Below are 24,441 nucleotides of genomic sequence, written 5' to 3' on the forward strand. Positions count from 1 at the left end.
TTTTCTTCAAACTTGGTACCTTTATTCATTCAATTGATTCACCAATTTTTTATTTCATGCCTACTATGTATCAGGCACATATTGTTTACTTCTGTGGATGTGTTTTTGGACTTAGGTGCAAGATTCATTTATCCATATTGTACTTCATTTTGGATCCTGATTCTGTCATCCACTAAACTGTGAAGAACTTGAAGTTAAAAGCCATATTTTTTCAGCTTTGTATCCTCAGAGCCTAACTCAGTGCCTCATATGTAGTTGGTAAATAAAATTTCATAACTATAACACACACACACACACACACACTCTCACACTCTTTTCTGAGTGATTGAACATGTTTTAAGGCAGTGCCCTGGAGATTTCCCTCTAGGATATCAATAACCTCAGCCCTTTACCCAGCACCCATCGTTTGGGTGGTTTTAACTATTTGATTGTGTCTATTTGCATCATCAGCCAATCTAAATTTCTTTACTGTGCAAATCAAAATCATGCAAGATGTTATAGTTGCCTAGTTACAGGATGTCTCCAACAGCCTTCTAATCTACCAATCTAGTATGTCTATCTGAAGGAAATGAGGTTAGTCTGTCTTCACTCGTCCTAGTAGTCACCACTTCCTTTTCACTGTTGACAAATAGTCTTTTAATATTTATTGACAAGTCAATAATTCAAGAGATGGACTGCCTTTAGCGGGACAAGGTAGGCAGTATTTTTCTTTGTGGCCAAAACTTTATCTCAGAACACTGTCTTTACTAGAAATACCTTTCTTCCATTTGTTTGAGAAGTGTTTTATATTCTTGGGGTGAGTTCTTGTATTTTTATACTTTCACCTAGAGCAACACCACTGTAACTCATGCTTGGGTCCCTGGATCTCCATGGGGTATACATTTTTTCTTGACATATTCCTCCTCTCCTTCTGATAGGGCTGTGTCCACTAACACAGATATGGTTTGGTCAGTAGATTAATATTTTAGTATTATAGTTTATAAAATATAATTGAGAGAGCTCTGATAATTTACCAATTTCTTCTAAGTAATGGGGCTGGTTCCCATAAGAATTATCATTTATAATATGGTGATAAGCATTTGCTTAGGTTGGTCATGTATAAATGCGTTTTTAAATAAAAATTTAAACTTTTATTACCATTTCATTAGAATGAGCACCATTCATTGTTAATTCCAGGGAAGTTTTGTCTTGTTTTATTTTTAGTAATGCCATATCACACTCCATGTGGCCCTCAGTCTGTTCATTTGTAAAATGAAAGATTTGGACTCAGTGATCTCTAATCTATGATCAAACTCTAGACTTATATTATTCTAAACTTTGATAAGGAAAGTCTCTTTTAGAATAACTTTAAAATTAAATAGGACAGGCCAGGCGTGGTGCCTTATGTCTGTAATCCCAGAACTTTAGGAGGCCAAGGCGGGTGGATCACCTAAGGTCAGGAGATCGAGATCAGCCTGGCCAACATGACAAAACCCCGTCTATACTAAAAAATACAAAAATTAGCCAGGCGTGGTGGTGGGCACCTGTAGTCCCAGCTACTCAGGAGGCTGAGGCAGGATAATCACTTGAACCCAGGAGGCGGAGGTTGCAGTGAACCAAGATTGTGCCATTGCACTCCAGCCAGAGCAAAAGGAGTGAAAATATTCCCAAAAAAAAAAAAAAAAAAAAAAAAAAAAATTAAATGGAACAACACACACACACACACACAGAGAAGTGCATGTAAAACTGGTGAACTCTGAATAAAAATGTTGGACTGCAACAATGTCAATTTCATGGTTGTGGTATATTGTACTATAGGGTTGCAAGATGCTCCCTTTTGGGAAACCCGAGTGAAGGGTGTATATAGGATATCTCTATATTATTTCTTATAACAGCATGTGAAAAATAAGAACTAATAATTTGAGATAATCTCAAATTTGAGATCTTATTTGAGGTAATCTAAAATTATCTCAAAATAAAAAGTTTTTTAAAAATTACATGATAAAATGTTATAACAGGACTTCAGAGGTAAGTGGCCATTGCTTAACCACATGCTAGCTTAAAGAAACTATTTAGCCTTCCCAAAACTCCATTTTCTTGTCTTCTGTAAAGTGAGGATATTAATTCCTGCCTGATGGGACTGTTGGGAGGATTATATGAGATTATATGTGTGTGTGTAAGCATCTCACATGGTCCATGCTTCATGGTAGGGACTCAATAAATGTTGATTACCTTCCCCTGTTCCCGTTCTTTGTTCTAGAAAGAAACTGGGGCACACAGCCTCACTGCATCTCCCATAGGAAAGATGACATCTGACCTGAAGTGAAAGACAGTTCAGAAGTGTAACTTAGTGAGATGAGCCCCATAGCAGCATAGTGAGTAATGCTGTTACATAACTTTCACAAATCACCCAGCAAATCAGCTAACAGGGCTTGGCACAGTTTACTGATGAAATAAAATAACAAGGCAGCTTCCAAACCCAGCCTGAGTCCGGGAGTCCCAACACCGCAGCCAGAGTCAGAATCTAGAATGACTCCACAGGCCCTGGAGCTTTGGTGTTTCAGTTGATTCAGATGTGTTATAAATCTGTTTAACTGGAAAAAAAACAAAAGCAGCTCCTCTCTGGCTGGCCCCATGAATAACTGTCCCCAAGAGGCCTAGAGAAGTTTTCCTTTCCTTGCAGAATCCTTAATCATGTCTACCAAATATGAGTTTTCCATGCAGCTGCATGAATGAGGAAGTAGGGAGAGACTAAAGAGAATAGTGCGTTCCTAGACAGTTCTTGGTCATGAAGATGTGATTGTTGAATGCATGGCCAAAATGTGTCTCCCCTGTATCTCCCCAAATGCTTATCGTTTCCCAGGGCTCTTTCCTCACTCCTGATCTGGTGAATGTTTTTTATCTGGTGAATGTTGTTTTATCAATGAGTTGGCCAGAAACATAGAAGGCAAACTTACCAGGTTTTCAAATGATACTGTGGTATAAGAGAGTCAGGGGACAGAATCACAGTTTTTAAATGATTTCAGCAGGTTCGGGGCTCTGGGCTGATCACAGTAAGTTGTAATGTAATAGGGATAATGTTAAAAATCTGTCCTTCGAAGTCAAAAGCACAAATACAGGCTAGGAGAGGTTTATATTGGCAAGAGTTTTATATGAAAAACTCAAGAAAGACAGGAGTCAACAGTGTGATGTGGTTGTATTAAAAAAGAGGTTAGAGATAAGAAAAAAAAAGTATCCTTTGACTTTGTATAATTTGCACCAGTCAGACAATACCCTGTCTATTGTATTCAGTTGTAGGGGCCAACTTTAAGGAAGATATAGATATATTTGAATGGATCACTGAGGGAAAGAAGGAAAAGGGAAGGTCAAATTAAAAAGATTCAAAAGATATGCTGTTTAAAGAACAGTTGAAGAGAAATAAGGATATTCAGCTGATTACTGTTTTTTTCTCGGGTTACCATATGGAAGAAGAGTAAACTTGTCTATTTTGCCTGAAAGGGAGAAATGAGATTAATGGGAGAGAGAGTCCATGGAAACAGACTTTGGCTCAATAGAAGGAAATTTTGGAGCAGTTCAGTGACGGAAAGAGCTATTTTCATTAAATTGTGAGCTTCCTGTCACTGGAAATAATCAAGCTGGGGCCAAACGAGTGTATGTCTGGGATTCTGAAGGATCCCAACATTGAATGAGAGCTTGGGGTAGGTGACCTTGAAGATCACCTCCAACTCTCATAGTCTGTTATTTAAATTAGCATGAATGCCAGGGCCACTTACAACATGCCAGAGCCAGTTTTTCAACTTTTGGCTCTGCTTCTGACCAACTGTGTGACCTTCAGCTAGGAAATTAACCATTTCTTTTTCCAGTTTCCTCATCCATTAAATGAGAGAGCTGAATGTAGTGATGTCTAAGTTACTCCCCAGCACTTCTATCTCCTCAGGCTTTCTCATAATTATAGCATGCTGGAAGAGTAGAGTTTGGGCTGATGGCTGCCATTTGTTTCTAAGTTGGCTTGCCAGGAGACTGCTTAAAAGACAAAAACCATTGTTGATTCTCAGGACCACAGAACAAAACTCTCAATTTGCTTATTGGCAGGAGAGTAGGTGATGGTGAACCTGGAATTTGTTCCCATGAGATCTGTGGCAGGAAGTTCATCAAATAACTGCTAATCTGGTTTCTCTTGAACACCTGTACATTCTGACTGAGTTCAGCAATGCCTTTGCAAACAACTTAGAAAAAATGAAGTTTATATTACCATTGCAGTACAGTGTTATCTTTTACAAAGCAAACCTTTGTCGTTTATTTGCTTATGATCTTTTAGTTGCTATTGACTTGTGCTTATAATCTTAAGAACAAATGTATATAAAGCAACTTACTATGTGGCAGATTTGTTCTAAAAGTTTTACATATATTAATTTAACAGTTTACTAGCTGAAAATACAATGATGAATCAGTAGATTAGATCTTTTTTCCTTTATAGAAAGGACGTATTTAAAATCTAGTTTAAGTCTGCCTGAATGGTAGAGTCCAGAATTCAGATCCAGGCCCTCATTCTCTGAGGCTTCATTGTTAGATGACTATAATTTCTCTTGTGGCTCATTTGATTATTAATACTTTTATTCTCTTCTGTATTAAGGTATCTCACTTCCACCACTATTACATTCGAGCTCTCCTTCTGGTTCCTTCTTTGACTTCTGTCGACATCCACATCTCCAAATCCCATTTCTTCAGTTACTTTTTCCAAAGATCTTTGAAAATGCAACCATCAGTGGGAGTGTCATTGTTTGCATTGATATAGATACAGAAGGTAATGGATAAGATTTCAAGTGCCTTCTGCAGTTACTGAAGTCAGTAGAGGAGGAAATATGTAAATTTATGCTTCTTATAAGGACGTGAAGAATTTAAAAGTTCATTCCCTGGCTTGTGGATCTGGCCATACTCACTTCGTCCAGACACAGTACCATATTTTCTTCCATCTCTTTGTTTTCTTAGGTTGGAAATGAAAACAGCTGTTAAAAATAAGAGCACATGAGTCAGTCTTGAATCCCAATGTAGTAATTACAGTTTCCATCTCAGTTGGTAAAGTCCCTCCCAGTGTACTAAGCCCCATATCACAATCCCCTTGTGGGGAGAACGCTGCCAATGGTATTGTCAATTTTATAGCAAGACTTTAATTTTTGTTTTGCAAACCTCTAAGATTAAACATTAAATCACTTGCCAAGTCAAGAAAAATAACAAGGAAAAAATACTTCGATTTAAAAACTTGATTCTTTGTATCTCAAAATAATAAGAGATATTTATGACAAACCCACAGCCAATATCATACTGAATGGGCAAAAAATGGAAGCCTTCCCTTTGAAAACTGACACAAGACAGGGATGCCCTCTCTCACCACTCCTATTCAACATAGTGTTGGAAGTTCTGGCCAGGGCAATCAGGCAAGAGAAAGAAATAAAGGGTATTCAATTAGAAAAGAGGAAGTCAAATTGTCCCTGTTTGCAGATGACATGATTGTATATTTAGAAAACCCCATCGTCTCGGCCCAAAATCTCCTTAAGCTGATAAGCAACTTCAGCAAAGTCTCAGGATACAAAATCAATGTGCAAAAATCACAAGCATTCCTATACACTAATAACAGACAAACAGAGAGCCAAATCATGAGTGAACTCCCATTCACAATTGCTACAAAGAAAATAAAATACCTAGGAATCCAACTTACAAGGGATGTGAAGGACCTCTTTAAGGAGAACTACAAACCACTGCTCAATGAAATAAAGGAGGACACAAACAAATGGAAGAACATCCCATGCTCATGGATAGGAAGAATCAATATCATGAAAATGGCCGTACTGCCCAAGGTAATTTATAGATTCAATGCCCTCTCCATCAAGCTACCAATAACTTTCTTCACAGAATTGGAAAAGAAACTAAAGTTCATATGGAACAAAAACGAGCCCACATTGCCAAAACAATCCTAAGCCAAAAGAACAAAGCTGGAGGCATCATGCTACCTGACTTGAAACTATACTACAAGGCTACAGTAACCAAAACAGCATGGTACTGGTACCAAAACAGAGATATAGACCAATAGAACAGAACAGATGCCTCAGGAAATAACACCACACATCTACAACCGTCTTAGCTTTGGCAAACCTGACAAAAACAAGAAATGGGGAAAAGATTCCCTATTTAATAAATGGTGCTGGGAAAACTGACTAGCCATATGTAGAAAGCTGAAACTGGATCCCTTCCTTACACCTTATACAAAAATTAATTCAATATGGATTAAAGACTTTAATGTTAGACCTAAAATCATAAAAACCCTAGAAGAAAACATAGGCAATGCTATTCAGGACAAAAACTTCATGACTAAAACACCAAAAGCAATGGCAACAAAAGTCAAAATAGACAAATGGTTTAGTTCTAATTAAACTAAAGAGCTTCTGCACAGCAAAAGAAACCACCATCAGAGTGGACAGGCAACCTACAGAATGGGAGAAAATTTTTGCAATCTACCCATCTGACAAAGGGCTAATATCCAGAATCTACAAAGAACTTAAACTAATTTACAAGAAAAAAAAACCCCATCAAAAAGTAGGCAAAGGATATGAACAGACACTTCTCAAAAGAAGACATTTATACAGCCAACAGACACATGAAAAAATGCTCATCACTGGTCATCAGAGAAATGCAATCACAATCACAATGAGATACCATCTCATACCAGTTAGAATGGCGATCACTAAAAAGTTAGGAAACAACAGGTGCTGGAGAGGATGTGGAGAAATAGGAATGCTTTTACACGGTTGTTGGGAGTGTAAACTAGTCAACCATTGTGAAAGACAGTGTGGTGATTCCTCAAGGATCTAGCACTAGAAATACCATTTTACACAGTGATCCCATTACTGGGTATATACCCAAAAGATTATAAATCATGTTACTATAAAGACACATGCACAGATATGTTTATTGTGGCACTATTCACAATAGCAAAGACTTGGAACCAACCCAAATGTCCATCAATGATAGACTGGATTAAGAAAATGTGGCACATATACACCATGGAATACTATGCAGCCATAAGAAAGGATGAGTTCATGTCCTTTGCAGGGACATGGATGAAGCTGGAAACCATCATTCTGAGCAAACACAAGGACAGAAAACCAAACACCGTATGTTCTCACTCATAGATGGGAATTGAACAATGAGAACACTTGGACACAGGGTGGGGAATGTCACACATGGGGACCTGTCATTGGGTGAGGGGCAGGGGGAGGGATAGCATTAGGAGAAATACCTAATGTAAATGATGAATTAATGGGTGCAGCAAACCAGCATGGCACATGTATACCTATGTAACAAACATGCATGTTGTGCACATGTACCCTAGTACTTAAAGTATAATTTTAAAAAAGAAAAAGAAAAAAGAAAAGAAAAGCACATGGGATGGGGAAAAAATTTAAAAAAAAAAACAAAAAACTTGATTCTTGCAACATGCTCTTTTTTCAAAACTTAATTTAGATTTTGACCAAATCTCTATGTTACTATTAGAAATGTCAGTTACTGTTCCACATTCTTTTCTTCTCTTTTTTTTTTTTTTTTTTTTTGAGACAGGGTCTCTATTGCCCTGGGTAGGGTGCAATTGTGCAATCATAGCTCACTGCAGCCTCAAACTCCTGGGTTCAAGTGATCCTCCTGCCTCAGCCTCCTGAGTGGCTGGGACTATGGGCATGTGCCACCGTGATCAGCTAATTTTTTTTGTAGACATATGGTCTCACTATGTTGCGCAGGCTCATCTTGAAATCCTGGCATCAAGTGATCATCTGTCCTTGGCCTCTCAAAGTGTTGGAATTACAGGTGTGAGCCACCATCATGCCTGGCCACTGTTTCACATTTTTTAAAATGGAACTTCAGATGGACTTCATGGTATCCTCACTGTGAATAATTTTCTTGAGCTCTTGTAGAGGTTAAGCTTTGAATTGTTTTCTCTTTTCTCAGTTCCTGAGGTTTATGATCTAGTAAGCCAATCTCAAATGAGTCATCTACCACCTATTAATTAATTGTTACCTTTGAGAGCAGATTGATCCTCTTTTAGTTCTGCTTAGTTCCCCATATCAACAATTTATCCTTTTACTGAATAATCCCACTGTCTAAAACTGTGATGGTTCCTCCTCACCTCCCAAGTCAGCCGCCTCCAAATCACTAATCTAATGTTGCTCTATAAATGTGCTACTGGCAGGAGAGCTTTGTGCCTTATAGGAGGAGAGTCAGGGAACTTGGCCTTTTCACTCACTTCACTTTGCCCATTTTATTTCCCCTTTCTAAGGCTTGATTATTTATTTTCGATTAGATTATTTCTGAAGTTCATTTCTCCACGAAGATTTCTATAATTTTGTTATCATTGTGTCCCCCAAGAGCCAATTTTATGTGCTGGAAATGAAGACACTGCATGCCTAGCATGACTTATGGAACTCTGAGAAAGCTGTTCAGCCCCAGCTCCCTCTACCACACCTTAAGTTCCACCATTAGATATTCATTCATTGTGGTAGGATAGTACCTCTCAGATAGGACACCATTTAAAATCCAGTATGTTTAGAAGGGCAAACCCATAAAACTAGTATGTGAGACAATATAGTATCATGGTTAGAGGCAAGCTCTGAGGTCAGACCACCTTTCACACCTGGGCTGTGCCACTCACTAGCTATATGATCTAGGCAATTAATTCATCTTTCTGTGCCTCAGTCTCCTCATCTGTAAAATGAGGATAAAAGTACTCTCCTGGAGGGTTTTTGTGAGGTCTCAATGAAATCTGTAAAGTGCTTAGATGAACATTATCCTGCTTTGTAAGTGTTAGCAATTACTATCTTCATTTGCATACATTTCCATGTTGTGTTGATGCATATTGTATTGAAAGCTGATACCGAGTCACAGAGAAATTGTTTTGTTGGGAAACTGGAAGGAGATACTTTGAACACAAGAGGCACTGTTAAGGGACGGCCTGTGTCACAGCTGGTAGCGTAAAGTCGCTGGGTGCCTGCGGGTGGATAGGGAAGCATGTATAAGAGACAGTAAGGGAGATGGGCCTCCTTCTAGTCCTAACCAGTATGCTCAGTAACTGATAGAATGTATCAGCTAGGACGATGAACAAGTAATGTGATGTACACCTGCAAATTAACTTTGAATTCAGTACTTGCTTAACTTGCTCTGTGTCTCATAATTCCATGCCTTGTCATTTTCAGATAATGCTAGGTCTCTGAGCCATTACACTTGAGGAGCTATGGGGAAATGTAGAGTGTTTTACCTTGCTGAATGTCCTTCCTTCTTCTCTTTAGATTACATGAAGCAGATGACATTTGAAGCCCAAGCCTTTTTAGAAGCTGTGCAATTCTTCCGACAGGAGAAGGGTCACTATGGTTCCTGGGAAATGATCACTGGGGATGAAATCCAGGTAACATGGGGCTCAACATTTTGGATTCTCTCTATGTTTGGGTATTTGATTGATAGGAAGTCAGGGTCATTTTGTTAAACAATCAAACAAAAAAGTTGCAAGTATGGAAGATGTGGTTCCACAGGCCACCTCTCTCATGTCTGGAAGCATTGGTCAGGAAACTACCAGGCACCCACTGCAAAGACCACCAGACTGGGCATGAAATAGGGCAGCCAGAAACATGGCAACAGTGGAAAGAGCTGCCCCCACTGTTTTCTATGAAAATAATTTCTCTTTCAGATGACCTCGTGCTTCCAGACTAGAATTGAGTGTGAGTAGCGAGCAGTAGTGCAAAGTGCATGACAGGGCTTTAGCTAGGGTCAGCAAACTTGGACTTAAGTCATGCCAACTTATTTAACCTCTTTTAGTCTCAGATTACTCCTCTGGAAAAAATAAGAATAGTAATGTTTACCTTGCCTTGTGAAGTGCAGTTGGAGAAGTATTTGGCAAGCAGCTGTCTTTATTGAATTATATGTAAATGAAGTAATGAAAAAAACAAATTCGAAAAGCATTAGGCAGTTTTCCATATATTGCATTTATCTTTTCTAGTTTTCCGTGCCCTGCGGTACATTGTAATTTCTCATGATCCTGACTAGATGCCAGTCATGGCCTAAGCACTTCAGTGGGTTTGGTACCAGGGACGGTATTATAAATCTCCAAAGGAAACTGCTGCTTTGTGATGTGACCCCCGCCTCCATGATGACACCAGTCACATGGCTGCGTCAGCCAAGAACAGGAGGCTGGGTATGGGCATATTTACATAAAGTAACATGGTATTTCAGAATGCTATTTTTTTTTTTTTTTTTGAGAGGAGTCTCGCTCTGTCGCCCAGGCTGGAGTACAGTGGCGCAATCTTGGCTTATTGCAACCTCCGCCTCGTGAGTTCAAGCAATTCTTCTGCCTCAGCCTCCCGAGTAGCTGGGACTATAGATGCATGCCACCACTCCAGCTAATTTTTGTATTTTTAGCAGAGACGGGGTTTTACCATATTGGTCAGGTTGGTCTCAAACTCCTGACCTCGTGATTCACCTGCCTCAGGCTCCCAAAGTGCTGGGATTATAGGCGTGAGCCACCGCGCCCGGCCCCACTAATTTTTTTTTTCCACATCTCCTACGGTACCTCTTTTGGGAGCTAGTGAAATTCATTATTAGAGAACAATATTTGGAGGATGCCGAGTGGTGCCTTGCCTCTGTGTGGTCATTAAACATCTAATGCTAAAAACTCATGAGGGAGCTCTTCTTTATTGTTTCACCATATAAGAACATGTGTTTACCATTAGAATCTTCTCTTTCTCTCTTTTTTTTTTCTTTCTGGTAGATTCTAAACTCATCTCTTTCCCAACCTGAGACTTGCTTCTTCCAGAATTTTAAACAAGTCTTGAGTTTTGATATTTTGGGGAAGCACAGCCATTCATAAGTCTGAGAGAACCAAATAGTTGTGTACTTATGCCATAAAGAAAAACAAAAGTGTCAGAAGGGGAAGCTGAAGCATTTGACACTGGCTGGCCTGCCATGTAAGCCAACATAGTTAATAGATAGACGAGTAGTCAAATGCCTTTGTGTGATACTTGATAATGTTCGAAACCTAATGGTGTTTGTCTTGCCAATCTTATGAGATGGGTAGGGCAGTTATTATTATTATTTCAATTTTGTAAATGTGAAAACTGAGGGAAGCATATAACAGCAAAGTGACTTGCCTAGTCTCATTCATTCAACTACTATTTACTGAGCGCTGACTCTATGCCAGGCAATGTGCTGGGGGCTATTGACCCAAAGATAGACAAGACAGAATGGTCCTGGCCCTGTGGAGCTGATAGTTTCAGAGTTACATGCTAAGTGGACAAATGGCAAAGGCAATGATGGCTTCTGCTCCTGGCCCAGTGCAAGATTAACACCAACCATGGGAATATACTAAGTTACACATTTATTTTTCAATAGCTCCTTGAGTTCAGCCCTGCCACTTGCTTCATTTTTTTCTTTCACTAGAAAACGTATATGAACTTACGTTCCTCCATGATGCCATTGAAAATAGGTATTTAGGCCAGGTGCAGTGGCTCACGCCTGTAATCCCAGCACTTTAGGAGGCCGAGGCAGGCAGATCACAAGGCCAGGAGTTCAAGACCAGCCTGGTTGACACAGTAAAACCCTGTCTCTAATAAAAATACAAAAAAATTAGCTAGGTGTGGTGGCAGATGCCTGTAATCCCAGTCACTTGGGAGGCTGAGGCAAGGAGAATTGCTTAAACCTGGGAGGCAGAGGTTGCAGTGAGCTGAGATCGTGCCACTGCACTCCAGCCTGGGTGACAGTGTAAGACTCCGTCTCAAAAAAAAAAAGGGGGAAAAAAAAGAATATAGGTATTTAATAAATCCTTTCTGGGAGTTGAGTTTGAGTTTGTTTTGGCTTTTGGCTGATTATGTGCTAAGTGGAATAAGTTGGAAGAGACAGAAATGACTCATCCCGCCGGGCGCGGTGGCTCAAGCCTGTAATCCCAGCACTTTGGGAGGCCGAGACGGGCGGATCACGAGGTCAGGAGATTGAGACCATCCTGGCTAACACGGTGAAACCCCGTCTCTACTAAAAATTACAAAAAACTAGCCGGGTGAGGTGGCGGGTGCCTGTAGTCCCAGCTACTTGGGAGGCTGAGGCAGGAGAATGGCGTGAACCCGGGAGGCGGAGCTTGCAGTGAGCTGAGATCCGGCCACTGCACTCCAGCCTGGGTGACAGAGCAAGACTCCGTCTCAAAAAAAAGAAAAAAAAAAAAGAAATGACTCATCCCTTGCCATCATGATGAGGCAAGACACACATAGAAAGCATGCAGAAGACAAGGCACATATGTGTGTGGGTATATGTATATGAGTCTCTATATAGATGGAGATTGTAAAGCATTTGTGCAAGTGGTCATAGTAAGCTCCTAGTTTTGCAGGATAAAAAACATTTTAAATGGGAAAGTGAAACAAAACAAAAAAAAAAGCAGAAAAGAGATCAGAAATCACTGGAGTTATCAAGTGTCCCAGTAAGAAGTTTCACAGGGGCTGGGTGTGGTGGCTCATACCTATAATCTCAGCACTTTGGAAGGCCAAGGTGGGAAGACTGCTTGAATCCGGGAGTTCAAGATTAGCCTGGGCAACATAGCAAGACCCTATCTCTTCAAAAAGTTTTCTAAAAGTTAGCTGGGAGCGGTGGTATGTGCAGATAGTCCCAGCTACTTGGGAAACCAAGACAGTAGGATCATTTGAGCCCATGAGTTCAAGGATGCAGTGAGCTGTCATTTGTGCCACTGCACTGGGCAACAGAGTGAGACCCTGTCTCAAAAAAAAAAAAAAAAAAAAAAAGTGGTTTTGCTCCTCCCAGAATTTAAGTGTTTTGGTAAAATGACAGACTCATAAAATGTGAATGCTGGAGGAGCATTTCAGGATTATTTGTCCAGTAACCTCCAGGTGAGAGAAAGAACATTCAGAACAGTTGGCTGAAGTCAGAAAACTAGTCTGCTACAGAAATGCATTTTAAACCAGCTTGGAGAAGCTGGTAAAAGGAAATGGCCTCTAAAGCTTACCGTGTGGGGCCAGGTAAGGATTACGGTTCCGCACAGACTCTAAGACTTGGTGCATAACAGTAAAGCAGTGTCTACCCTAAGACTCATAGAAAAAAGAGGCCAGGGGGCCAGAGAAGCTAGCAAGTGGTTAAAGAAAATGGCATAGCATAAGTGAGTTTGAGAAAATGACATCTTTTGTTTAAAGCGCTAGGTTTATTTGCATTTTTTCTTCCTGACTGCTAAGACCTTAATCATAACCCTGTCCTGAACCCCTCTACCCTAGGGGCCTGCATTCAGACTCTCAGCCTTGTTCCATTACCTTCGTAGTAATGACTCACACAGCAAGTATGGAAGGCCCTCATGGCGATGGTTGTTTTAGGCAAGTGTCCAGGCAGAGCAACTATCTCAGAATAACTTGCCTGGCAGACTGTTAAGGTGAAAATATTTGTATGCCAGTAAAAACATCAACATATTTTCTACTTGTCAATACAAATATATCAAATGAGATCATGAGGGAAAGGGCTTTGCAACTGTAAAGTATCTCTAGCTATGTTATGTATTTATTATTTGCTTTTAAAATACCAAGATAGGCTAGAGAACAGCTCATAATTCCCACAGAACAGTTTCAAGACAAAAAAAAAAAAACTACCCACATTTTTTAGGCCTTATCCATATGCTCCAGAGTTGTCTTTTGCTGAAAGATCTTAAGTGTGACTCCTTTTGAGTGGATTCTTTCACCCACGGCCACTCAGTAACACAAGGGGCCTGAGCCAGCAGCCTGATGAGACTGCGGGGCCTGCTTCAGGAAGGAGGGTGGCCTCTCCGGACCTCACACCTCCCTGACAGCTCAGCATCTGAAAGGAGGCACTGTGGTGGGGCCTTCAAGGGGTGATCCCAGGTTTGTTAGTTTTGATCAACCTAGTGACATGCTTAGTTTCTTATAGGAGTGATAGAATTTTTAAATCTCCAAGTCCTAGCAGTTAAGTATACAAAACACTCCCCTTGCCACCACCCCCCATTTAAAAAAAAAAAAATTAAAGTGGTATTTTTAGGTCACTTATGTTAAAATTCAGTGGATACTGTTCTGAGGGGAGGAGCTAGGGAATTCCTTCATGACTACAATTTATTTAGTAGACTAGCTACTTTCTCTAGAAAAGCCCAGGGGCTTAGGACTCTGCTCGTGGAAGGCAGACCGTGGTAAGGAATGCCAGAGTGGGCTCTGGGGAGGTGACAGGCAGCACTCAATCAGGGCAGGGTGGGGCTGAAGGTTGGAGGATGAGGATGGTTGTTGGGATGAGATGCACTTGAACTTCAGCACCCACAGGCTCTGCTGCCCTGTGGCCATTTCCTGAGCCCCACTCCCCCACTGTATTAGTCCGTTTTCATGCTGGTGATAAAGACATACCCAAGACAGGGTAATTTATAAAGAAAAAGAGGTTTAATGGACTCTGAATTCCACGTTGCTGGTAAGGCCTCACAGTCATGGCAGAAGGTGAAAAGCACATCTTACATGGCAGCAGACAAGAGAGAATGAGAGCCAGATGAAAGGGGAAACCCCTTGTAAAATCACCAGATCTTGTGAGACTTATTCACTACCACTAGAACATTACGGGGAAACTGCCCCTAGGATTCAATTATCTCCCACCAAGTCCCCCCCAACACATGGGAATTATAGGAGCTACAATCCAAGATGAGATTTAGGTGGGGACACAGCCAAACCATATCATCCCTCCTCCCCGACTTGTAACCCACTTCCACCCCCTCTTTTTCCTCCCAGACATATTTCCTTTCATTCCTTAAGTTGTAAAATAAAACCAAACTTCTTGGAACATTGTGTGGAAAAGACAAGAAAACTATAAGCCCACCCAAATGGAACATTATTTTTCTTTGGCCTTTATATATAACATTTTCGTATTTTCAAACCCGTTTCACACTTATGCTAAAATTCTAACCAATCTCTGCAAGAGGATGAATTAGGACAATTCTTATGACCCTTGAGTTTCATAATGTCAACCCAGTGATTTTAAATTCTGGCATTGGTCTCCCTTCCTCTTGGCTCACTCTTCGCATACCACACTTTGGGGAGATGTGTTCCAAACAAGAACTTATCCCATTGAGCAGGGCGGGCTGATGGATCTATTAGGTTGGTGCAAAAGTAATTGTGGTTCTTGCCATTACTTTCAATAATTGTTGGACCTGCTAATTTCCATGGAGTTTTGTGCATGTTAGGTGCCTCTTAAATGCCACAGAAAATGGTGATTCATCTTTCAACTGCCCCCAGAGAATGGCGAAGAAAGGTCAAAAACATCCCCACCAGTGAATTACCAGGGCTAGTGGAAACTCTGTCCCCGCCATAACCTTCGTCACCCCAGGCAGATCCACTTGGCAGATGACAGGAGCCCCACTTGCTGCCCTGAGCTGAGCACCTCTCCCAGCAACCCACAGGCACAGTGGGACTGGACAGCTCGTCCACCTCCACCCTGAGAGTGTTTCTATTTGGTTCATTGAAAGCGTTACACCCTGCCGCGACGGAGCCCTGATTAAAGGCAAGATCAAATGAGCTCATGGGCATTTCCACTAGCATGAGGCTGACCAGTGACCTCAGAGCAAATCTTCCTTAATTCCCAAAGCGTAATTTGAATTTTTATGAGAAGTGAAAGGAGGAGGTCAGTTATTTTGGACAAACATTATTTCAAACTCAGAACAGATGCTTCAAGTGATTCCCTACTTTTCTGCCTCCTGCCTCCCTTCCTAAAACTATGCTTCCCCTTTTGTAAATCTTAGTGTGCAGCCTGTGAATGCAAGCTGAGCTGTGGGCCTCGAAAGACTCACAGTGAAGGTGAATGTGAACAGCAAAGCTGCTGCAATTCAGGGGCAGGGGTAAAGAAGGAAGGGCCAGTAGCATGAGTGGTTGTGTAGAATACTGCTCAGATTCACCGGAAATAGTTTAATTGAGCCAAGAAAAATTTTAGGAGCGATGTGGGAACACGCTTTTTAAAAACACTTGAAAAATTTAGACACTCCTTCCCATATTCTTCTTTTATTTTTTCCTTTTTTTTTGTTTCAGTCCCCATTATCTCACACTCCTATAAATGTTCCAAATATTTGATTGTTCCAAAATATTGGTTATTCCCTTCTTTTTCCTGTTTCAAACTGTATCCAGCCTTATTAAAGATGCTTTTTGTAAGCAATCATAGTATATTAGGCAAGCCATGAGCAGATAATTGCTAATAGTATACAACAACTTCCAAACTCTCTTCTTCAATCAGAAGAAAACAGCTTCTTCTCTGATCAGAAATCAGGGTATAAAACCCAGCGAAATCTTCATTTGCTTAGAGTCTCGTTTGCAGTAAGGGTTGACATTTCACCTGTAGCATGTTTTTTAACAACTTTTCACGAGCCAGTCTAGACTTTCAGGAGATGAAATGAAAATGGCAAAATCATCAGTCTGGAGATCCACACTCTAAAAAGGGAACTGCTGTTCTTTTGAGAGATGCCCTCTCAATGGGGGTCACTGGAAGGTCCAGATGGTCCCCTGACTGCTAACTAATTTTACGCATCAGGTCCCAATAGGTCTCTGGGTTTAAGGAAGTTGAGACCATACTAAAGGCAGAGAGGGCGAAGAGGAAATAATGAATTTTAGTTTTCCCACACCATAAGGTGTTTGTGCCAAGGTAGCTATGTGTGTCAACACCAGGAATCCCCCACCTGGGAGCCAAGAGGAAGTTTCTCAAAACTGGAAGAAAAGGTGTTTCCCCACATCAATCCAGCTTTGGAGACATTCTATTAGTGACCTATGCCCCTTTCCCCCCAAAAATGAAATGTTCTGTGTGATAATAACATAGCTTTAAGAAAAGTAAGACAACGTTCTACATTTTTATAAAGCTCCATTTAAAAAAATAGTATTTCCAATTGGACGGTCACCAGAAGTACACAGTTACCAAAAGTGCACACTTCCCCTGGCATCTCCAGCATTGTCAGCTTTTTGTGCGTGCTCTGTTCTGGCATCTCCATTTTCTGCAGGATTATTTCCCTCCTTGCCGGTGCCAGCCTTTCCCTTTTTCCCTTTTGCATACCTTCTCTTCCTTCTTAGTAGGGGCCTTTTGGAGCTTGGGTTCTGACTGTGGAGAAGCAGGTCTAGCAGACAACCTTGCCAATCTTCTCTGTGGCTTATCCTTCAATGTGGCTGTATCTCCTGGAGCATCCCCTCAGCCTTTCTCCAGTGCTGGACGAAGACACTGCATGGTGGGATGCAGTGATACCTGGGCTCTGGTCGGTCCAGGCGTCATTCTCGCTTCTTCAAACTGCTCTTCCCTCCTTTTACTAAACATTAAAGAGGATGACAATGGGGCTCAGGGGACAGTGGGGACAAAGAGCATGAAGATACTTTGATACCTTGATCATGAAGAGGCTTAGGAGGAATGATAGTCCCAGGGGACACAGACTAAGACTCAAGCCACCAAAGCCAAGCCTAGCATTTCCCTCACAATTTTGCTGAAGATGTCCTTATCCATTATTGAAATCTTTCATTTTACTGTATGCCCTAAGTTCTTCTAGTCTGAAGATGTGAAGTTTGAATTTGGGGAATTTGTTATTTACGTTGGGAAAACAACAAGGTGAGAATATCAGCAGACGTTACTATTCCTTGCAGATGTTTAAGAATGTTCAGCCTCTAAGATTGTCTTAGTTGAGATTTCTGTGGCCTCTGTAGTAGGTTAAGCTATTAACCTATTATAGTATTATTAAACTATTAACCTGCTACAGAGTTCATCTGGTCCAGGCAGGGACAGCCAATCAGGACATCTTTAGTTGGCCTGCTGCTCAGATGTAGCCATCACCGACTGACCAACTCTGGGCTGTCTTCTGCTGTGCAGATCCTGAGTAACCTGGTGATGGAGGAGCTCCTGCCCACTCTTCAGACAGACCTGCTGCCTAAGATGAAGGGGAAGAAGAATGACAGAAAGAGGACGTGGCTTGGTGTAAGCAATGGTTTTGCTCCACAACTGAGCTACTCAAAATGGGAACATTCCCTTCACTTTTCTCTTAGGGCATTTGTTGTTGTTGTTTGATATTTCCTTCCCTGGGTGTAGAAACGCCTACCTGCAACCTGCTCAGTCTCACTTACACGAAGACTAATCCAAACAGACTCCAACTCTGAAAGAAAAATGACAATGTGTGTGCAGTTCTGTTTATGTTATGATGGTCTGTGAGGAAGGCTCCTCCCTCCGCTTGACTCCATCAGCACTTACACATGACAGAGCCCTGATTTATGTGTTATTCCCTGTTGCAGCTCCTCGAGGAGGCCTACACCCTGGTTCAGAATCAAGTTTCGGAAGGATTAAGTGCCTTGAAGGAGGAATGCAGAGCTCTGACAAAGGGCCTGGAAGGAACGATCCGTTCCGACATGGATCAGATTGTGAACTCAAAGAACTATTTAATTGGAAAGATCAAAGGTCAGTGGAGATAATCCATGGTCTTACTAATTAAATAAACTGTACACACAGGGATCCACCACATAGCAGGAATGCATGGTTTCAGAGGACAATTAAACTTAAGAAATCGGGTGGAGGTCATCACAGCTGCAACAGGAGCATGCTGGAGGTACTACTGGGGGCCTGGGCCTCCCTGTGGCAGCTTCATGGACACAAAGCAGAGGAAAGTTTGTTTCTTGCCTTTGGCAGTGCCTGTGTATTCTGATACTGCCTGCACCCCCAACCCCCATTGTAGCACCCCTGGCACTGAGTTAGACTGGCTTCTGCTCCACCTCCTCTCTGCTGTAAGCTCTCAAAGAGCAGAGCCATGTCACCCTGGTTTACTCAAGTACACCCAGGGCCTGGTGTCATGCCTGGCATATGCAGACTCAGCAGATATTCAAATCAATTAATACATGGAATTTCCTCTAACATGAAAGCCTAAAATTTTGGCTTAGAGTCATACCCAGTCACCCTACAAACCCAATAAATGTGGGTTTGTAGCCCCAACTCCAATATTAGCCAGTCCATGCATACTTGGGGAGGTCACTCAACTTCTATTTAGCTCAGTGTCCTCCTCTGAAATTAGGAGGACCCACAGGAGTGGTGTTGGCAAACTGAAGCCCTTGAGCCATATTGCGCCACCACCTGTTTCTGTAAATAATGTTTTCTTGGCACACAGCCAGGCACATTCACTTATGTATTGTCTGTGGCTGCTTTTGTGCTACAACAGCAGAAGTGAAGAGTTGGAACTGAGACCTTACAGACCACAAAGGCACAAATATTTACTATTTGGTCCTTTACAGAAAACAGTTTGCCTATTGCCATACAAGAGGCCTTAGACGGCCTCTAAGGAATCCTACAGAATGAAATTCTATGGTTCTCCATTCTATCTGGGGCCTCTACAACCCAACAAACACACCATACCTAGTGACCTAGTGTCACTTCAGAGGAGAAGCTTGCAGGCTCATCTGTGATTGTTTATCAACAGTCTTGCTAGAGAGTTCTCAGATTATTCACTCACTCACTCATTCATTCATTAGAAACTATTCACTATGTGCTTTCCAAGCGAGACAATGGAGTTTTAGCGTGACTGAGGAACACGCTATTCCTGTGCTCAAGAGGCTCAGAGTCTCGGGGCTGTCTGCTTTGTGGATTATCCTCTGCGGTTCAGGCCCCCTTTCCACTGCAGCCCAGCTTACTTCAGGGTTCTTAGCACAGGTCCTGCTGAGAGGAGGTTTGAGGAGGCACAGCTCCAGCACAGGTGTGTGTGTCTGTGTATCTCTGTGTGTCTATTTACGCCATCCTTTCCAAAGCCAGCTCTACATTAACTTCAGAGTATTTGATGTTTTCTACTATCTGTGTCTCTTATTCCTCCATTAGCACAACTAATCTAGAGTTGACTATATATTGAAATACTTTGTACTACTTAAAACTACCAATGCTCAACTTCTGTGCCAAAATTTCTGCTATCTGGTGCTAAGCTGGGCTTAACCATGGCCATTCTCATGGCTGAAACTAAATCATCGTCCTTTGCCTAAATCTCTGTGGCTCCAGTGTATCTACTTATGATGGAAAAAGATTTTGCCCTGAATTAGTATATTTCCTAAAAGAAGCCATAAAAGGAAGTAATGATCAAGTCTTTTTAAAATGGAATATCAGTGTTACAGCTCTTTTAGAATTTGTCTAGCAGGCTTTCCAGTTTTTTTCCAGAAAGCCTCAAAAATAAAAAGTAAATGAATAAAATGAAATATCAGAAACACATTTTAACCAGGCATCCAGTGCTCCACCTTTAAAACAAGGAAGTGTGCTTTAGGCTGCATTAATAAAGGGCTTTGTATTTCTAAAAAAAAACCTGGGGAGTATTAAATGGTGATCTCTCTATTTCCTCCCATATGACTTGGGAGTAAAGCCCCAGAGCTTTAGTTCTGCTGCACAATTATTTATGCATTCAATAAGCATTTATTCTACTTCTGCTGAGTACAATGGCTGGAATGATTCAAAGAAGACAACGTGATTTTACAAGGAGAGGAGGATACAAAGCATATCACAGATGCTGAGACAGAAGGAAAAACATGTTCCTACCAGAGGCAGAACAAAGAGCACAGTGGTTCCCAATACGAGCATAGATCCCATTTCAACCTCAAGAAGCTACGTGGGCACCTCATAATGAGAGCACAGGTCTAGTGTCAGGGGACTGGAAAAAACGGTAATGCCAACAGGTACAATGAGAGTTAACAGTTTCTGAGTCCTTCCAAGGGGCCACTTCCAGAGTTGTAAGCACTCATAATATAGTAAACTCATTTAATCCTCACCATAATTACTTTTATGATCTCCATTTTACAGATGATAATAGTGAGGTAGAAATTCGGTAATTTGCTGAGATTCCAGAGCTAGTTGTAGTAGAGGCGGGCTCCAAATCCAGGCCCTCTGGCCCTCACCTTTCAGGCATCATCTCTCTGTTCAGCTCCTTCCTTCCCTTCGGTAAGGCTTATGAATTAATGTATCAAACACATATGCATCACAGCAGCATCTCTGCATGCTTGAAAAATAGCAGCGCATACACAAATGGGACATGGAACTTCTCCAGCCTGTGAGGAAACACCTGCAGACCCCAGCTCAGGAAGCTGTGTGGGAGTTCCAGGACGTTCCGGTGAAATTTGAACTGGGCCTTGAAGAGAGGAGTAGGATGTTTACGAACAGAGGTAAAGGAAGGAAGGCAAGGTAAAGGACATTGAATAAAAGTGCAGAGAGGGGGTGGGAGCACACTGTGGTAAGTAGGCATAGAGGGAGAGTGGGCAGAGAGGAATGTTCCCTCCCACAGCCCTCCTGTGCCTATTTTGGCCCCACCCAGCAGGTGAAATCTGCCATCTGCTGCTAGATCTTTATTGCATATTACCCATGTTCAGCATTGTTCTGAAATTTCAATTAGATGCTTTTCAAATACTTCCTCTCCTTAAAGTTAATTAACTAATAATTAATTTATTCTCCTGACAAACAGTTTTATACTTCAGTGTCAAGCAAGTCATTTTTAGAAGACTCATAGATTGTGTTATATTTGGATCATACAATTGAAAGCATTTTTTCTTAATAATTCTATGACCTGTGTAATATTTTACATCCCAAATATTTATGAGTGATTTGTAATATTAATAGTATTAGTCATTTTGGATTCTCCGAATAAGAGGCCGTGATCTGGTCCTGCACCACTCTGTGAAATATTTCTGCCAGTTGAAATAAGAATGAAGCCATTCATCTCACTGCAAGCAAATTCCCAAGAAAAACTTAAGAAAGACACTTGAATGTTAGCCCTGCTCCTGCAAATTAGGGCGTGATGTTTGTCCAGTCATCGAACATCTCCAGGCCTCATTTTTTTCATCTGTAAAGTGGAGAGATTGGATACCAGCTCCACTTGTGCTTCTGTTTTCAGTTCTGTGATTCTATGACAAGGCTCTGTGACCTGCCTCGATCCACAAAGCTAGCCTTCCGGTCCACGGAGCGAGCTCAGGCTTCTTCCAGCCCTGGCCTCCTTCACTCCATTGCGGCTTCCTAGCTGATCCTGAGAATTACCTCTGCTCTGAAAACAATGCAGGTTTCCATGTCCTACCCAGACTGGACCAGGAGCTTCACTGTGCTCTCCCTCTTCTAAATCAAAAAGCAGTACTTTCCTCTGGAGAGTGGAATTATAGTGACGTTTTTTCATTCCTCTTCATGATCAGAATGTACTCTACATTTTTGTCACTAAACAAGTCATCTTGGTCAGAAAAACCTATTGTGATTTTGTTTTGTCTTGTTTTAATCAGGGATGGGGACAGGAGGTGGGGTGGCAAACTGAATGGAATTTGGTTCCATTGACCCAAGAAAAGAATGTACTGGAGTTCTTAAAAAGTATTTTAGTGGGGAGGGGGGATGTAATTATATTGAGTGATTAACTCTTAGAGAAATGAATTAAAACAATAAATTATGTTTTTAGAAGACAAACTATGCATATTTAATGATGGTGATTGACAGTAGATAGGTGGATCACCAGCCTTTTCTTCTTTGTATGAAGAGTTGCATGTTCAGAGGGACCAAGCAGAAAAATACATTTTATCCCAGGGCAGAGGGAAGCTTGGGGAGTGGATATGTTTGTTCCAGTTCTCAAATGGTCCAGTGGTTTTCCTTTCTTGTGACCACGAGCACCGGGCTCATTGTGCTAGTCTATCATGGCCACTTGAGCTTGCCTTGCCTGTTAAATGGCTCCGTGGGGCACCATTCAGCTCTGGTCTGGCTCCAGTGCCCACAAACCCAGTTTTGCCATATGTCACAGTTCTTTTGGCTATTTCCTACCTCAGCGATGGTGGCCCAGCCGGCGGAGAAAAGCTGTGTGGAGAGTGTGCAGCCATTCCTGGCGTCCATCCTGGAGGAGCTCATGGGACCAGTGAGCTCGGGATTCAGTGAAGTACGTGCACTCTTTGAGAAAGAGGTGGATGAACTCAGCCAGAACTTCCAGAACACCAAAGACAGTGTCCAGCTGAAGGAGGTAGGATACAGAGCTGAGGAGCTGGGTGTGAATGGTCTGCCTGGCTGCGTTTTCCATGGGGCTTTATCTGCCATTTCTCCCTCCCTTCCTCCCTTCTTTCCTTCCTTCCATTCTTCTGCCCTTCCCTCCATTCATCCAGCCTTTCTTCCGTTCATTCAGACCCCTCCATTCGTCCATCTATTCATCCATCCATCTGATAGTTTTATTGATGGTTTTCAAGTTAGAAAAATAATAACCTGTTTGTACAAATGAAACAACATACTCAAATATATATAAAGGCAAACTTAATCACCATCACTGATACCCACTAATCCTAGTCCACCCCAGCCTCCTAGGCTACCCCCATTCCCAACTCCCTGAATTAACTAATAGAAATAGCTTGGTATATATTTTTGCTATAGTTTTTCTTTATTCATACCAGTATATATCCTCATTTGTAGAACATTGTTGGTTTGTTTTCAAAAATATACACTCATGATATGAAATTTGATTTAAAAAAAAAAACTTCAGCCAAATTAAATCTAAAGGAGTTTAATTGAGCAACAAACCATTTGCAAATCATTAGCCTCTAGAATCCCAACAGATTCACAGAGACACTCCAGGGGTGCGTCATGGTCAGAACAGATTTATAGACAAAAAAGGTCAAGTGACATACAGGAATTGGAAGGGAGGTACAGAAACAATGAGATTGGTTACAGCATGGCCTTATTTGAATGCAGTTTGAACATTCAGCAGTCTATGAGTGGTTGAAGTATGGCCCCTGGGATTGGCCAACACTCAGCTATTGTTCCTACTGAGTTAGGTTTTCAATTTTGTCTGACTAATAAGCTAGGTTACAGTTCATCCACAGGGATTCAAATATATAAGTAAGGAGTCCTTCTTAGGCCATAGTTAGTTTGCATTAATAATTCCCCCCTTTTGCAAAGGATATGAACAGACACTTCTCAAAAGAAAGCATTTATGCAGCCAACAGACACATGAAATAATGCTCATCATCACTGTTCATCAGAGAAATGCAAATCAAAACCACAGTGAGATACCATCTCATGCCAGTTAGAATGGTAATCATTAAAAAGTCAGGAAACAACAGCTACTGGAGGGGATGTGGAGAAATAGGAATGCTTTTACACTCTTGGTGGGAGTGTACATTAGTTCAACCATTGTGGAAGACAGTGTGGTGATTCCTCAAGGATCTACAACTAGAAATACCATTTGACCCAGTGATGCCATTACTGGGTATACACCCAAAGGATTATAAATCATGCTACTATAAAGACACATGCACACATATGTTAATTGTGGCACTATTCACAATAGCAAAGACTTGGAACCAACCCAAATGTCCATCAATGATAGACTGGATTAAGAAAATGTGGCACATATATACTATGGAATACTATGCAGCCATAAGAAAGGATGAGTTCATGTTCTTTGTAGGGACATGGATGAAGCTG

General features: G+C 41.4%; 1 protein-coding gene and 1 non-coding gene across 2 annotated transcripts in view; both read left to right on the top strand.

Moving 5' to 3' along the window:
• The window catches only part of FAM129A (family with sequence similarity 129 member A), a 175,681-nt gene that overhangs the window by 130,057 nt on the left and 21,183 nt on the right, over positions 1-24,441 (top strand). Inside the window, exons 6-9 of the mRNA XM_025365092.1 lie at positions 9,309-9,424; positions 17,869-17,973; positions 18,285-18,447; positions 22,800-22,987. Of these exons, the coding sequence (XP_025220877.1) occupies positions 9,309-9,424; positions 17,869-17,973; positions 18,285-18,447; positions 22,800-22,987 (572 nt within the window). The remainder of the gene's footprint in view (positions 1-9,308; positions 9,425-17,868; positions 17,974-18,284; positions 18,448-22,799; positions 22,988-24,441) is intronic.
• Positions 20,125-20,187, top strand: LOC112615752. Its single transcript, XR_003117459.1, has one exon. It is a non-coding gene; the product is annotated as a U7 small nuclear RNA (small nuclear RNA).

The sequence above is a fragment of the Theropithecus gelada genome, chromosome 1 (assembly GCF_003255815.1).
Source record: "Theropithecus gelada isolate Dixy chromosome 1, Tgel_1.0, whole genome shotgun sequence".
Lineage (NCBI taxonomy): Eukaryota > Metazoa > Chordata > Mammalia > Primates > Cercopithecidae > Theropithecus > Theropithecus gelada.